Source organism: Parasteatoda tepidariorum, chromosome 6, assembly GCF_043381705.1.
Source record: "Parasteatoda tepidariorum isolate YZ-2023 chromosome 6, CAS_Ptep_4.0, whole genome shotgun sequence".
Classification (NCBI taxonomy): Eukaryota; Metazoa; Arthropoda; class Arachnida; order Araneae; family Theridiidae; genus Parasteatoda; species Parasteatoda tepidariorum.
In genome coordinates this window covers 7,364,998-7,382,025 of record NC_092209.1, presented here as the reverse complement: position 1 = coordinate 7,382,025, position 17,028 = coordinate 7,364,998, and the positions used below count along the sequence as shown (strand labels likewise).

Genomic DNA, 17,028 nt, shown 5'->3' with positions numbered 1-17,028 from the left:
GAAAACCTTTATTTTGACTCTGAAAAGCAGGGAACAGTCAGGAAAAGTTACAATTGTTTACAAAAACCTGGAACCACATCATACCTGGAAAGTACTTTTTTCCATACCTTTTCAATTTCATCCATAGATATACACATTTCAACGTTTCTTCCTCACGGTTGGATTTCTCTTCTCATTATTTACTCGTTAATGATGAGCCACAAAGAGTGTTACCTCGATGTGCACATTACCTTGCTAACCCCCACATTAGCTAATGTGTTCCATTGAAATGCAACATCGAGAATTTTCCGCATTTTTCTTTTATAATGTGCACATTAACGGACCCGTATCGAAATTTTATTTCTCTCATTTTTTTGTAATAATATTTTCATTTAATTCACATTCATTTTATTCGCATTCATTTTATTCGCATTTAATTGTAATGATATTTTAAACCTTTTGTTGCTTTGTATTATAGCACGATTATAGCTATAAAATTGATGGATGATCGATTGAATCAACACATGTGTTAATTGCTTGATTGTATTCACTTCTTTTTTCTTTAGACAAGGGGAAAAAATAAATAAAATTATGATAATTTAAGCGTACAGAAGAAAAGTTGTTGTACAGAAAAGTTAAGCGTACAGAAAAGCGTTCAGAAATTAAACTATTTTAGCACTAGTTGCCCTTGTTTCACTACTAGTAGTTACATGCTATTTACTAGTTTCACCCTAGTTAATCTGCACATTAACTAGACAATCTGCAAAATAACTCTGCACATTAGAGGTGACAAAGATGGAATTAAAATACAGCAGTATATAAATTCAACGAGAGATCGGAGAAAGTAATTAGAAAGCAGTTTCGGGATATCAACGAGCGAAAATCCATCCCTGTTAATACAATTTTTACAACGAATTTAAGGGTTGCCCCCACCGAAAAAAACAAAAAAAATGATTTAAGAAAGATGAAAAAGAATCCCTATTTACTAAAATATACTTGCAAATTCAAGGACGTACGACTATAAAATCAAGTTAACCTTTTCGGGAGTCATAAATATATTCGCATGGAATCAGAAACAGGATGGAAAAAAATAAAAAAGCTGTAGCTTAGGTTTGGCGTGGCGTGGCTAATTTGACATCCTTATTTTGGCTTTCACTTTAAATCTAATACATTCAATCTATGTGAGTTAAGAGTGTAACTATATAATTTTTAATTTGAATTAAGTCTTGGTGAATGAAATAAAGAAAACTATTATAACACCGCCCACAAATAAACTGCTATAAAAATAGTTTGACCACCAGCTTTATCTTTTTTAACCTGACTGCCGCCACCCTGAGATTGCATATACGACACGCCCGTCCCGAAGAGGTTAGCACGTTGCGAGAGGGCTACGTAAAAATACGTTTTGGAATTTTATGCGATCCATGCAAAAGTTTAAAAAGTGGTAGCAAAACTACTTCGTTTCCTCTCTGTTTTTCAATAAATTTATCCATTAGTGATTGCCAAAAATGATTCAATATATATGTAATCAGTACTAGAATCGTTCGTCGTAAATTTTTGTTTTAAATTGAAGCTGTAGCTATTGTTACCCTTATGAAACCTAGCCTACTGTTATATTTTTCTGGTAAAATTGCTCTCATGCAAATATGGTCCCGCAGTGGACTGATCGTTAAGACACGGTTCCCAGCACATCACCGAGGTCAAGCATCACTTGGCTACAGTAAGTGTGCGGGTGGGTGACCACTTGGATCAGTCTGCGTAGGGACCGAGGGTGTGCGGTATTGGTCCTCGTTAAACTGTGCTACCGTAAAGTGCTCGACTTCGCGCTCTGGTCGTCGGGCTACCGAAGCGGGGGTGCCATCCCCTCCGCAGAGGATCAAAATTGTGATGGCATGTCTTCGGATCATCCTCCGGGATGTTTCCCAGACCGTCGCCAATAGCCCATTGTGCAGCTCTAGCATTGTGCAGCTCTCATTACGTAAATTAACAACAACAACTCATGCAAATATGTTAAATGCTACATTTAAAGGGAAATTGAAATGTTCAACAACCTTCTGACATAATTATCACCATTTTTTTGTAATTTTACTCGGTAGAGGAAACCATGAATTTAAACCAGCAAAAGAATTATTATTATAATATGAATGAATCATAAAATTCAAATTTGACTCATTAGTTTCAAATAGAGACGCACCTAAAGACAAAGTTCCTTATTATTTTTCAATCCTCGATTAGTTCAGTTTCCGTGCATAAATGAGTGCTCAAATGTCTCCGAATCTCATAAAATTGGTCTTTAAAATATACAGCGGCGCAGCCCATTATTTGGAGAAAGTTGTGCAATTCCGAGTAATTGAGTAAAGCCGCGTCCAATGTCTCATGCATATATCGTAGATATTCACATCTTAATAGCGTCATTTTCAATTTCCTGTGTAGTCGAGGGGAAACGGGAGTCAAATAGCGGTTAAAACTTTCTAATTTTTACTTGTAGTAAATATATTGAGCTGTTAAAAGACTCCAATAAACCAGGCGATTGACTTGTCAAAGCTGCTTTGATTCTCAAAAAAGAATGATCTCGAAACTTCAAACAACATTTTTGAAGAAAATAATGTTCGAAATATATGCTTATTTCATCGTTAGTATTTTAAGCTGTTAATAGGGTCTTGGTCACTATACCAGTTTCCTGTTTGAAACTGTCTTAAGCTACTCGGCAGTGATTTTAAAGTTTCCAAGACATATAATTCTGAAAATCGTTAAACACTAAAATACAATTGCAGTTACTGCATGTAAATAATAAATATCTAACTATGTTTGTAACTTGAATTTAATATTATTTCAGTACAATTGGAATTGCGGAAATCAATTGCTAAGATTATGATCATAAATAATAAAATGCGTAGTAATTTTATAAATATCTTTCATACACTTTAATAAAATATATACAATGAATCAAATCAGGTTCATAATCCTTTTGAATGTTATAGACAGAGGGGTTTTCAGGTCCCTTTAAGGGTAGTTTAAGGCTAAGTGATTTTTAATTTGTGGATTTTATTATTTTCACATTTTTCTATTGCTTTTGTCAACCCAACCTAGCTTGTATTTATCGATATATATGTTACCGGCAAAGTAAACGCCGGCTTTGTATAGAATGCCTAGGAATTGTATAGAATGCCGGATGTTTTTAGGCAAAGTATGAAATGTTAGAAATATTACATACTTTCCCTAGGCATTGTATATCTATAGAATGACAAATGTTATTTAGGTAAAGTATGAAATAAACGTCCTGATGAGGTTATAATGTAAATGATGTGCATGCTACTGTGAATGACCGAAATCGGTGGTTGTTGACTTTCACCGGTGAATGTTGACAATCACTCGCTTTGCTGAATGTCCGAAATATTTATTACATCCGATTTGATGTTAATTTATTCATGGATATAATTACATTTATTCGATATTTTAATACTTACTGACGATAGATTAGAAGAAGCATCAGTGTTTGGAGTATCGGGCAAATATATACCGGGCAATGGCACTTGACCTTAAAGAACATCAGTATAGGGTATACCGGGCAATGGCACTTAACTAGACCTAGTATGACTAGACCTTTGGAAATTGTCCGAAATATATACTAGGTCTAGTGCCACTGCCCGGAATACATTTGCCCGGTATATTTTACACTGACGTTTTTTTAAGGTCAAGTGCCATTGCCCGGCATATCCTACACTGAAGTTTTTTTAAGGTTCAGTACCACTGCCCGGTATACCCTACACTGATGTTTTTTTAAGGTCAAGTGCCATTGCCCGGTATATCCTACACTGATTTACAAAGGTTTGTTATCACCTCATTGTAAGGTTTGTCACCCATCTCATTTACATCTTAATTTTCTTTTCATCATCTCTTACTCGCTTAGATATGGTTTCATTTGAAAATAAATCCATAAAATTTTGAAAGACCCTTGCACCACTAAGGGCACAACAACAAACAAATGAAAGTTAACAATAAATAGTAAAAAATATGATAGGGCATTTACCCTTAAATAAACAATGTCCAAAATGAAAATATGGGCCACCAAGAATAACTTTTGAACTAAAATTGGATTTTCACGTTCTAGGACTCAATCTTAAAGGTTTGATAAGTTACAAAATCTGACACAAAAACTTAATTTCCTTGAATAAGCATAACTTTTTCAACGAATTCGAATTTCTGACTCACAAAATGTAGGGGATAATCGCAATCTGAGGGTCCTCATAGTTTGGTCAGGTCCCTTGGACCTTTTAATTTTATTTTTATTTTTCGTGTTTTTTCCGATCTGGCGATTAAGCTTCCGATTAAGCTAATTTGAAAAATTATAAAATTCGCTTATCCAAATATAATTGTATGCAAAAATAGCTTTTAATATTTTTTCAATAATATTCGAAAAACTTTGAATTATAAGGTAGACAATTTTTTGCATTATTTTAAAGAATGCAAATTCACATATCAAAATACGAAGCTTGAGTGAAATCGGTTAAATAGTTCCTGAAAAATCGAAATTCAAATAAACCGCATTTTTAAAATTCGATTTCTCAGAAACAACTCGACGAATTTCCCTCAAATTTTATATTTCGTCATGTAAAATTACGTTCTTTAAAATGGTGCGAAAATTGTTATACCTTAAGATTCAACAACTTTTTCGACACCTTTTAAATAAAATAGTAAGACAAATTAAGAAATAAATAAAATTAATATTTAGAGGTCCAAACTTTGGGCTGCTCTCCTGACTAATGACCAATGCCTATATTTTGGTGGTCAGAAATCCAAATATGTCGGGGGGAAAAGACATATTTATTCAGAGAAAGTACGTATTTGAATCTTAATTCGTAACTTAAAGTATCGTCTGCCCTGATTAGTTAGCATGTTTGAGGTCATCCCCTTGAACTTTTAAGATTGTGTCCTAGAACGTGAAGATCCGATCATTAGATCAAAAGTTATTCAGGGTTGTCCGCACGGTACATTTAAGGGTAAATCAGTTGTGCATATCAGATACCTATGTACGTATCAGATGTACAGCTTAGGTCCGTCTGATACTTTCGTTAGTTTAGTTTGAATATGTGCTGTTTAGTGCCATATGTGCTGTATCTTAAAGCTAGAACACTATCATTAAGTTAAAAAGCAAATACTCTACAAATTAAATAAATAATCCCAAGAAGCAGTAAGATATTGATTTTAAAAAATTCATTCGCTTAAAATATATACTGATTCGAAACATCAGTCGACTCGTTTCAACGCTCAATAATAGGTGCTCATTTTCAAGACTTGCCAGGCGTGAAAGAGGAGAAACTAAAGTGATTTGAAATAAACGTTAAGTGGCAAAAGAATAATGGGAAATAGAAAAAAGGAAACAAAATTAGAAAAAATCTCAGTAGCCGAGAGACAATAAAAAAATATGTAATAAAACTGAACCAGAGAAACCAGTGTGTCTGAGAAGAGAAATTCAGGGTAAAATGCATTTCCACGTGCTATGGAGGGGTGGTGAGGAACTAATGTCACTCACTAAAGAATCAACAACATTCATGCGAATGAAGAAAGATTCCAGGGTATCAAGATGTGCTGATGTGATCTCTGTTATCAAAAATAAGATAAATCAATTCGATAAGGCAAAGTTATTCCCGCACCCCGGTCACATCAACTCATCTTGAAATCTTGTGGTTTATCAATGAATGCCGATTCTCTGATTAAAGACATACTTTCTCACTACCTGTCCATAGAGAGTGTGGATGCACTTATTTGTCCTTCTCACCCACTGTGTTCTTCTTAATTTTCTCTCAGCCTTGTTTCTCACCTTAATTTTCCATTTTTGTTGACAACTTAACTTTTAATTTTCGTTCATTTCACTTTGTTTTTTCATTTACATCTGGTAAGTCTTGCAAATGTGTGACTTTTTTTACCATTTAAAACAAGTCATTTGCTATTTCCAATCTTTTGAAGCGAATGAAGTTTTTTAATGAAGTAAAATTCCCAATTGTTTTCATTAATAAAAAAACCTTTTGCCTCAGTGTAAAAAGAGACGTGTACTTTCATGGACAGAACTCGCCGGTACCCCTAAGACATACATGCTAACTCTTCCGGATTTTCCGGAAGATTTTATTTTTATATTTAAAGTGGTAGTAAATATATACTATTTTTTCTTTTATAAACTTAATTTTCAAATGATTTTGATCACCGCTATTCTTATAAAAATTAAGCACATAAATTAATGTGGGTTACTATCATGGTTGTCTACTATCAAAATACTATTAACTTTATCATACAACTCTACTCAAGGGGATCTCCCCATTCCAAAGATGATTTTCACTTCAAAACTAAAGATTTACTTCATTAAGGACTTGATTTGTCGTTACAACATACTACAACTTCAAAGATATTTAGGACCTCCTAGAATACGACAAAACAGAATCGATGAATCGGTTAGTGGCGCCAAACGCCGAGATAACCCCAATATCCAGCATCCAGTAGATCANGTATTTGTTGGTTTAAAATTGAAGTTTTAATTCCATTTTAATACCACTGGGAAAAATGATAATGGAAGGGATTAAAAGTTAGCAGGTATGATATATTATGGCAATCTCTCCGTTATCCTGGAAGCTTTCTCACAGTCCTTGAAAAATATTGCAAAGCATGTCTTGAATTTATAATATCTAATGGGATACCTGCAAGTGACGTAGTGTGATTACCTTAATCCTGATGGGCTGTTGAAACGGGGCATTTGTTTACGTTAGCAACTGTTCTTTCCATTTTATTTCGAGTAAGCCATGCCCTTCAAGTATCAATTCCCTTAGTGACACTTTCTAAATTCTTTCACTAGATATTTACGCAGAGATTTAACACAAAGGCATGCACGAAGCCATGTGAAACATAAACAAACTAATAATGCATCGAAGTTGCCAGGTACGCAAAGCAAAAATATATATGACGGAAAATACATTTAAAAAAAATAATAAGTCTAAGTTAAGTAAAAGAAGCAGACGAGATATTTCAAATAATTCGATGTGCGATGCTGGTTTTGTATATAACTAACTTATCGTTAACATTCTAACTTATGCAGAGAAACTTAGTTCAACTTTTATACACCATTTTGTTGATAAAGATTATTTGGCGCTGACATCATAGGTCACGTGTGTGGGTATGGGAGGTCTTCTTTTTCTTGAAGTGCAAGTACCCAATTGATAAATTGAGCATATGTTGGCAGATAGTACACCTATTTTGAACAAATGTTCTCCCAAACAGTGTATGGCTATAGAATTTCCAACAATCTTATATGCTTTCTAGTGATTTACCTTTTGATATTCTATTTACTTTTTTGGATTTAAACATTTTTTCAAGTTACAGTTACGTTTAGAGTTTTGCATGTTTGAAGTTTCTCCACTTAACTCTAACTTTAACTACTAATTGCAGGCAACTTCAAGTCTACAGAATAACGATGCACAAGAACCTGTTTATGGCCCTTGTTCTGAATGCGCTGATGTGTATCACCTTCAAGTGTTTTGTCATTCTAGAAGAAATGGATAGCCCCGGAAATAGAATCACAATTTTAGAAGAAAACGGGGTAAGTCTTCTAATTGTTTTTCTAATGCTACAGGTTATGTCTTATCACCTCCCATCATTGGCTGTCTTATCATCAATCCATTTTTACTTGCTGTTATCAACAACGTCGGTTGTTTGGGAAAATTTTAAAAAGTTGTTGTATAATAATTTATACATTTGTGTTATAGAAAATTTCAATATAATCCAAACCGATGTTACTTCACGAAACGTTATAAATAATAAGAATCTTTGTAAAAATATTTGCAAAATTTGCTGTGAAAAAGTGAATATTGAAATAGTGAATATTAATACAATGCTAAATTAAAATATAGACGTGGCTAAAAGTAAGACGAAAAAGCCAGTAGCTTTACTATTTCAAATATAATTGATTTATGCAGGGAGAAAAATAAGCTTTTAGTGTTTTAACCCATTTACATACCTGCCAACTTTTAATCCTTCCCATTTTCTTTTTTTCCAGTGGTATTAAAATGGAATTAAAACTTCAATTTTAAGCAAACAAATACGTTGTATTTGAGAAAACTTAAGTTGACAATCATGATAGTAACGCATATTAATATATGTGTTTAATTTTTGTAAGAATAGTGGTGATCAAAATCATCTAAAAATTAAGTTTATAAAAGAAAAAATAGTATATTCTTACTACCACTTTAAATATGAAAAAAAAATCTTCTGGAAAATCCGGAAGAGTTAGCAGATATGCCTTTTAGATAATCATTGCGAAATAAAACAATTAATCTTTACGTAAAAAGAACTTTTGGGGAAAAAGTGGTAGGACAATTATATGTAGACTAATTATAAATTTTCAAGCGTTAGCCACCGCTCTAGTTTTAAAATATTAAAGGTCAAATAATTGAGGATCTTTATGATTAGATTCCATATCAAAATATAAATATGTGCATAATTCAGAAATTATGGCGAATATGACAGTCTAACCAGNATGCAATTAATAGTTATAAAAGTGAATTAGCAAAGGATAACTAACAAAAAAACATGCTAACAATTAATTAGCAAAAAAACTAGTTAACAAGAAATCACACAAAAATAGCAATGTAGAAAAACTAACAGTTAATAACTATAGAAAACAAGTTAACAATTAATAACTAGCAAAAAAATAAATAACTGTTACCAACTAATACAAAATTAGTCGAAAGAAATAATTATCTCTTAATAAACGTGCTTTTGTTGTACATATTATTTTATTTCACATTCAAAATTATTATCACTAACTATTTAACACAGTGTATTATAGGTAAGTAAACAACTTTTAAACTAATTTTTTTTTATTGTGTGCCGGCAAATTTCGAAATCGTTAAAATTGTGCCGCCACAAAAGAAAGGTTGAGAATCACTGATCTAATAGATTAAATTCCATATCAAAATATAAATGTTTGCATAATTCAAAAATTATGGCGAATATGTCAGTCGATCATACCTGCCAACTCTTCCGGAAGATTTTATTTTCATATTTAAAGTGGTAGCAATACTCAGGTTATTCCAATTAACTTCTTGAATTATAATGATAATTATAAAGAGTTTGACCACCACTACATATAAATAATTACAATAAATATAGGAAAGCATAATAATCCTTGCGCAAGCGAAATTCAACGGGGTCAAAATGTAAATATATTTTTGAGTCAGATTGTTTTTCGTTTACTGTTTTACAACCACTTTGAAAATCCATTCTCGGAAAGAGTGAAAGTTGGCAGGTATGGTCTATCCGGAAAAAAATGCGTAAGTTTCGCGACGGCTATAAGCATAAAAAATTAATCTTCACGAAACATTGATGTCTAAGCAGAAAGTTTTTTTTCAAGAGTAGTCCGAAATTTGTCGAAACTTCAACGAATTGGTTTAGGCGAATTTTTTTGACATATCCCACTTAATTTTTTGTTTATTTGTTACAAACTAGTTTGAAAACTGGTGCTCTTAAATTCTCAACTGAAGTTAAATATTCACGTTTTCTTAAAATAAAATTTAGCTCATTATGAATTTATGTATGAAAAAAAACAGAAAATTTCTTTTAGATCGCATATAACACACGGGAATATTAAATTAGTACTTTTGGGAAAACTTTTTCAATCCACATTCGATTCTAAATGTAAAAAGTCATCTGATTAAGATGTTCTGTTTGAAGAATTAAATTTTAAAATGTCAGTTTTTCTGAATCTTATGCATCATGCTAAAATATTCGACTTTAATTAGATTCTTCAGTTTTAATTAAGGAAAAGCTTGGATCATGATTTTTAAAACTTTTCCAGCAGAAATGCAAATTTTTTTATGAAAAATAGTGCGTTGATATTTTCATTAAGATGCCTAGTTTTAACAGTGTAAAAATTACATTATCCAATCAAGAGATTTAAATTAATCATGGTAACTTCTTGAGACAAAAAAGCTTTATGTGCATTCGACGATATTATAAAACTAAAAGTTGAAATCTTAATTAAGGATCAAATTTAGTAAAAATAGAAGAGTTTAGAACTTTATATCTACGGGTGATTCTTTTTAAACATGGCAATTCGGACCAAAAATTTTCTTCAAATTTAAGGTCTTCAAAATAATCTAAATTTTTTTGTATACTTTTTTAATTACACTTATTAATATCTTACAGACAGCAGTGTAGTTTATTGACATTTGCTCGAGAAAAAAATAAAATAGAAATTCACCAAATCTTGAATGCCAGGAAAATGACATATTAGCTTAGAAGTTTAAAAAACAGTCATTTTAAGTAAATAGTAAGTAACTCAACTTAGGAATTTATGTTAGATGGAAATGTTTGATTAAATTAATTATGTTATGTTTGATTAAATTAATTCTTTTCCTCCACTGTAGGAAGAATCAAAAATGTTTTTGTTGCTGATATGTACAGAATAAAATTGTGTATAATAATCAATCATTAGATAAATAAATAACTTTAATTACACTCAAGCATATTACAATCCTACATAAACTTGGTATTAGGTTAATATTTGCTTTCTCTCCTAACTGTATTTTCAGCTAACACGTTCACGCCGGGGTGACCCACCGGGGGGTCACGCTAGATAGACTCAGCGGGCGGCGCACCGGTGTAAAAACTGGTAACAAATAAATTTCAATTTTTAGTTTTTTTCCGGGAATAATAAAAATCCATAAATACCAATTGTTTTTAACGGATGCAATTTTTATATTGAATTGCTTCTTCGCCGTGATAAATTTCCTTACAGTAAATTGTTATTGTTTAGAATAGATTCTAATAATGAAATAGTTCTTCTACCAATATTTTCTCTTTTCCGTCCAGCTTTCAGGCGCAACACCCGGCGTGAACGTGTTAAAAAAAATTCTGGTATGACTTCCATGTTCTTTCCCTAACAATTTAAAGCAAACCATCTTAACAATAAAAGTTCCTTATCTTTAAAAAAAGTTTTGCGCTAAAAACACCCGATGCAAATTTTTGCTTATCTTCTGAACATTTTCGTGACTCACTGACAAATGTTTATTCTTATTTAAAAACCTGCAGACTTTCCTCTGAAACTTTGTATTCAGTTTAAAATTGAAAACATAAGAGAAATTGGCTGCATTATTAAACTTTTCTCATACTTTAAAATACCTCCATTTTATAAATATCACGTTTCTATTACATATATTCCTCGCTTGCTGATTTATTTTAACCCTCAAAATTGAAAGTTAAAATTTTTTTTCCTATTATTTCCTTTTTTTTCAAGTTATTTTATAAAACAGGGTTCACTATACTCCTAAATGGGTCGTTTTAAATAGCAAACGAGGTACATGCATGAATCGTAAACTTTCTTTTAACTTTGAAAGAAAATATCAAAATCTTTTGTAGAGCAATTGATAATGAAAAATTTTTTTTACGCATTTAGAGCGAAAATATCCTAGATTTTAACACAAACCGGAATTCGCTCGGTCTGAAATTTTTCTTTTTTTGAAGTGGTAGCAANCTTTCTTTTAACTTTGAAAGAAAATATCAAAATCTTTTGTAGAGCAATTGATAATGAAAAATTTTTTTTACGCATTTAGAGCGAAAATATCCTAGATTTTAACACAAACCGGAATTCGCTCGGTCTGAAATTTTTTTTTTTTTTTGAAGTGGTAGCAAAAGTGAGATACATCTAGATATTTTAAGCTACAAGGAAATATACATGAGTGCAAAAAATACCTTGGAAATAAATTCATAATTCCTGATTGCAAACAGTACTAAATTTAAGATTTTTTGAGTAGTAGGTTTGAAAATTCGTGCCTACCGCTCATTTAATTTTGCCAGGTCGTATAATCCTGGAAAAACAAACTTTCTTCTACTTTTACTAACACTTCCAAATAGAACTCTGAACAGCATGGAAATGTATATTTGGAACCATTATGGACCATCACAGATTGTTGGTCCATGAGAATCAAACCTCTCTTGAGAGTTAATCATCATAGTGTTAAAGTAGCATTTTCCATCATAGAATGATGGGAAAATGTTGGCATACCAAAGACCATGAATGGAAAATGATGGATGATGGTGACCATCATGAATCACACTGAAACCAACATAAACCATCAAAATAGAATTTTGACTTGGGTATGTAGTGATAGTTAAAATAATTATAAATCATTTTTGTCAAACAAAGATAAAAAATATTTACGTATACATTTTTTGCCACTTTAACATTAACAAAAAAAATATCTCGCAAAAATCTAGAGATTCCGGAGCTATGGCATATGCCCTTATTATGTGCATCTAGTGATTGATAAATGATTTTAAATTAATATTACGAAAGCAAGGGGTCGGCCAACTATTATGCAATAATCCCTTTTCACAATTTTCTTACTCTTCAGCAGAATTAAATAAATCGCAAACACCCTTCCCTTACTTCGGTAAGAAAGTCACAACACCCCTGCCTTTTCTTAACTTTTACATTGACTAATAAAACTGGTGAAAAAATTTTTGGTGACATTTATACAAATACTTAATCTTGTGTAATTCATGTGTGGAAAATTAAGGTTGTTCCAAAAGCTAAAATTTTTTTTTCTGACATATTTAGTCAATTATTTTATTTAAATGTACAAATTTAAAAACATTTTATAAAACAGAGGGTCACTTAAATGTTGTGAGAAACTTCTAGACGAGTTAGGGCACATCATCAGGATTAAAATTGCATAGGAATCTGTTGGGAGTGGTTTGTTGTTCCTCTGAATACGTTAAATTAACAGAATTAAGTTTCGGTCGTGTGTTGGCAACAGATATTTTATTTTCAGCTAACGCAAGTGATGTCATCCGGGCATATCATTATGGAATCTGTATACAAGACATGCATTGTTATAAGCATGTGTCTCTTCACTATGTCACTTCACTATGTTGTTGTTTCCGGTTATGTACCGTATTTTGTTAAGCTGTATTTATAGTTAATATTTTCAGTTGTATGCTGCATCGAGATGGTACTGTATGAAATGAAGAAATATTTAAATCTTCAAGTTTCTTCAAATAAGTTAACATTTTCACCCACTACTGTGCTTGCTCTGCTAACGCGTCAACAGACTCTATGCCTGGAAATGTCGTCGTACGCGGTTAGGGGTGCTTCTCTATTATGACCTGTTTAAATGCACACGAAAAAAAACAGATCATAATAGCGAAGCTCTCCTAGCGGTGAATGAGAACATTTCCGGGCATGGGTTCCTATGTAGTTTTAATCTTGTTGATGATAATGCCTTAAATCCCTTAAATCTTTGCGCAACCCCCTGTAGTAAAGAACGTTTTTAAACTTGTACATTTCGACAAAAATAGATTAAAAATACCATTTAAAGAAACGGCAGCTTGGAAAGTCAATCGCATATTTGAAATCAGTTATACGAAAGTATCTAAGATGTGTGGAAAAAAATCTCTTGCAACGGAAAAAAGAAAAAAAATTATTCCCCGAAGTGCTGCAATATACTAATTTTAAGATTAAATTCAAACAAAAGATGGAAATTCATAAAAAAAAACTACGTATTCATTCATTTAATAAAATTTCAAGGTTTTTTTTTAAATTTTTTTTTTTTTTTTTTTTTNTTTTTTTTTTTTTTTTTTTTTTTTTTTTTTTTTTGCTGAATCGTTTTTTTTTTTCTTCAAAAAAAGTGGGGCTGCATGTTACGTAAGCATTGCTCATTTCCCACCTTCGCCACTTGCCAGCAAAATAAGCTACTCACAATGCCCTACCAACTTTACGTTTTTATGTAATTTTTGAAAGGCTTTCAAGATTTCAATTTTAAAATTTTATTACCAAAGATAAATTTCTCAAGCAAAAAGTGAAAAAGTTAGCAACTTTGTAGTCATTTTCGTAATATGTTGAGATAAAATGCAATTTTTATGTTTAACTGTGTTGTGCTTTTTTCTTTGTAGATGGGTTGTAAGATATTGTATGTGATAACAAAATACACACGCATGACAACATACATGTGGATGTTTTGCGAAGGATTTTATCTACACAAACTGATAGCAGCATCTTTTGCAGAGCAGAAGTCTCTCAAAATGTTCTATTTTATAGGATGGGGTAAGAACAGTATTCATTTATTTATATTTATTAGATACACTTTTAGAAGCACTTATATTTATTAGATGCACTTTTCTGGTTTGCTGGGCGTTGGACTCGCGTTCGTGAGAGGGGGATTTCAAATCCAGCCGGCGGAAGACTTCTCGTGAGCGACTGATGCGCGTTGAATCTGTCGGGTCTCAAAGTCCTCCGTGTTCCCAAAACAAATTATACCTCTGGGAATACTGAATTGGAGATTGATCATTCTCTGGTTTAGATAAAAAAAATAACCATCAGTGGCTGAATGAATGGGCCCGCCCTATTAACGGGTGTGACGTCTGGGTGCGTCAGAAGTCGAATTCTTGGCCATAGATGGCGCCACTTTATGCCTAAGAACAATCGCACCCCCTCTGCCTTGATGGCCGACTACTTTTTTGTGGAAAAATAGAAGAACAAAAATTTTCTTTCTTTAAAAGGTCTCAAGATACAAATGGCTGAAGCTAATAAAAATTTGATAATGTTTGAAACTGTGTCGTCAATACTTTTTTTCCTGAAATTTCGATTTATATTTCTTTTCCAGTGTTTCCAGTATTCCCTGTTGGAACGTTTTCGTTTCTCAGATGGTATTTCGCTGACGAAGAGTGAGTAAAACTAAAATATTTGTTTTAACTAGACATTAGAAAAATAATGCATTTGACGGAAAATTATAATTTTATTCTTTTTTAATCCTTGTCAAAAATTCAAGTAAATTACCCAATACATGCAGATTTCATTCGAATATATTGTCCAATTAGATTATTCTAGATGCATTTCTGAGTCATACCTGATCGTTGAAAATGTAAAATGAAATGCATCAGCGCTCTGTGTTCAAAGTAGAATGTAACTAAGTTAAATCTTGAGAAAGGTATCCGAAAATTTTTATTTTTTAAATATTTTCTCTGGAATATTCTTTGTATCTACTGAATCCGTGATTTAAATAATCAATAATTTAAATCTGTCTGATTTAAAATATGACTTTCAAGTCTGATACAAAATAAGTGAATCATGTTTTATTAAACTTAGTGTTTATGCTTCCAATTGATTCTAAATAAATTTAAACTACAAAGCTTTTCATTCAATGTGAATGAAAAGAATTAATAGTAAAGTAGTGGAATACGGAAGTCAAGCCTTATTGGCTACAGTCAGTAAGCGAGTGGGTGACAGCTTTGATCAGCCCGTGTAGGGACCGAGGATGTGCAGTATCGATCCTCATTAAACTGTTCCACCGCAAAGTGCTTCACTTCGAGAGCAGGCTACCAAAGCAGGGGAGTCATTCCCTTGGCAGATGATCAAAATTTCGATTGCATGTTTTCGGATCATCCTGAGAGATGTTTCCTAGATCGTCGCCCATTGTGCAGCTCTAGTGTGACGTAAATAAAGTACCTACCTATCTCAAAATATACAGCGAAGAAAAAATGTGATTTGCTTATGTTTAGACCATAATTGCGACTTCGCCACATTTCTCTGTTAGAAATACAGATAAACCGTTGTAGAAAATTTGAGATGTCGGAACTTCCATAATAAAAGGGGCAACATGCTCAACAAAACATATGCATGACATATTTTAACATATACATGGCATTCATTAACATATACATGACGTATATAAGCATATTTTCCATTAATTAAATTTATAAAAATGCAAAACAAATCCCATTTTAGATTTTATTTGTTTGTATTTTCAATATTCTTTATTTTTTAAATTTGATAAATTTTATTCAGGATTAAGCTTTAATTTTTCTGGTGCATAATATTTTCTTAATTTGGAAAGGTGAACAATTTCTGTTTTTTTACTATAGCTATTCTTTTTAACTGTTTCCTAATTCACATCAGACTTTTTGAATGATGTTATAAGGACCACTAAAAGTTGGGGAGAGTTTTCTAGTGTTAGGATATTTAAACTCTTCATACATGACTGTGTCACCTGGTGAAAAGTTTATACTCTTGAATATTAATTGCTCTTATGAGTGTTAATAGAATATTAATGAAATCTTGAATATTAATGACTCTTTGTGAAAGAATGACTTTCTACGTTTTAAAATTAATAAGAGAAATCTGTTTTAAGCCTATCATGTAATATATATAAAGGCTCTTATGAGACATTTTATATTACAGTCAAACCCCGCTATAGTGAAAACGGTTTATACTGAACTCCCGGATATAGTGAACGAAATGTTCGGTCCCGTGCCTTGCTATACACGGATAATGTTATTTTTTGTGGATATAGTGAACCAAAAAAGTGAGGAAGTTCGATAGAATGAACTTTTTTCTGTCTTCGACTGATTTTTTTAAAAAAAAATTTTTAATAATTTTGAAATTTCTACTTCAAAATAAATACATATACCGATTTTCAAAACCATCCGTAGAGGGGAATGTAGCGATAAGCATTTTTTAATCTCACTTTCTCATACCTAAACAAACCAAGCAGATGTTTCCAACCCAAGCAGACGATGCACCTGTAAGGTGTCAGTGGGATCAATATGCATTTTCTGTCAGAGGGAATGAGTAATTATTCATTATTGGTCAAAGGGTTGGACACTAATATTTGTCGATAAGGACCTCATTTCAACTCCTTTTTGCTCTCAGTTCAGTTAAAATAAATCCTGCAAACAAGTGTTTCAAATTTAACTATGGCGAGCAGTAAGCGTAAAACGTTCTCCATTGATGATAAAATGGGCATAATCAGAAAAATTTAAAATGGATGCAATCAAGCTGATATTTGCAGGGAATATAAACTATCCAAATCTGCAGTTTGTAACATATGGAAAAAAAGGCAGTTAATAATTTCTGCTCATGAAAAAAATTTAAATGGTGGAAAAAAGTTGAGAAGAGCAGATTACAAGGATAATGAAGAAACATTGCTGAAGTGGTTCACCAATCGAAGAAGCCGCAATCTTCCAGTATCTGGCAAATGTTGATGAATTTGCTAAGCGATTTTATGA

General features: G+C 32.1%; 1 protein-coding gene across 1 annotated transcript in view; it reads left to right on the top strand.

Moving 5' to 3' along the window:
* The window catches only part of LOC122270104 (calcitonin receptor-like), a 223,762-nt gene that overhangs the window by 194,110 nt on the left and 12,624 nt on the right, over positions 1-17,028 (top strand). The window contains exons 7-9 of the mRNA XM_043046239.2: positions 7,414-7,564; positions 13,918-14,068; positions 14,628-14,688. Coding sequence (XP_042902173.1) covers positions 7,414-7,564; positions 13,918-14,068; positions 14,628-14,688 — 363 coding nt within the window. The remainder of the gene's footprint in view (positions 1-7,413; positions 7,565-13,917; positions 14,069-14,627; positions 14,689-17,028) is intronic.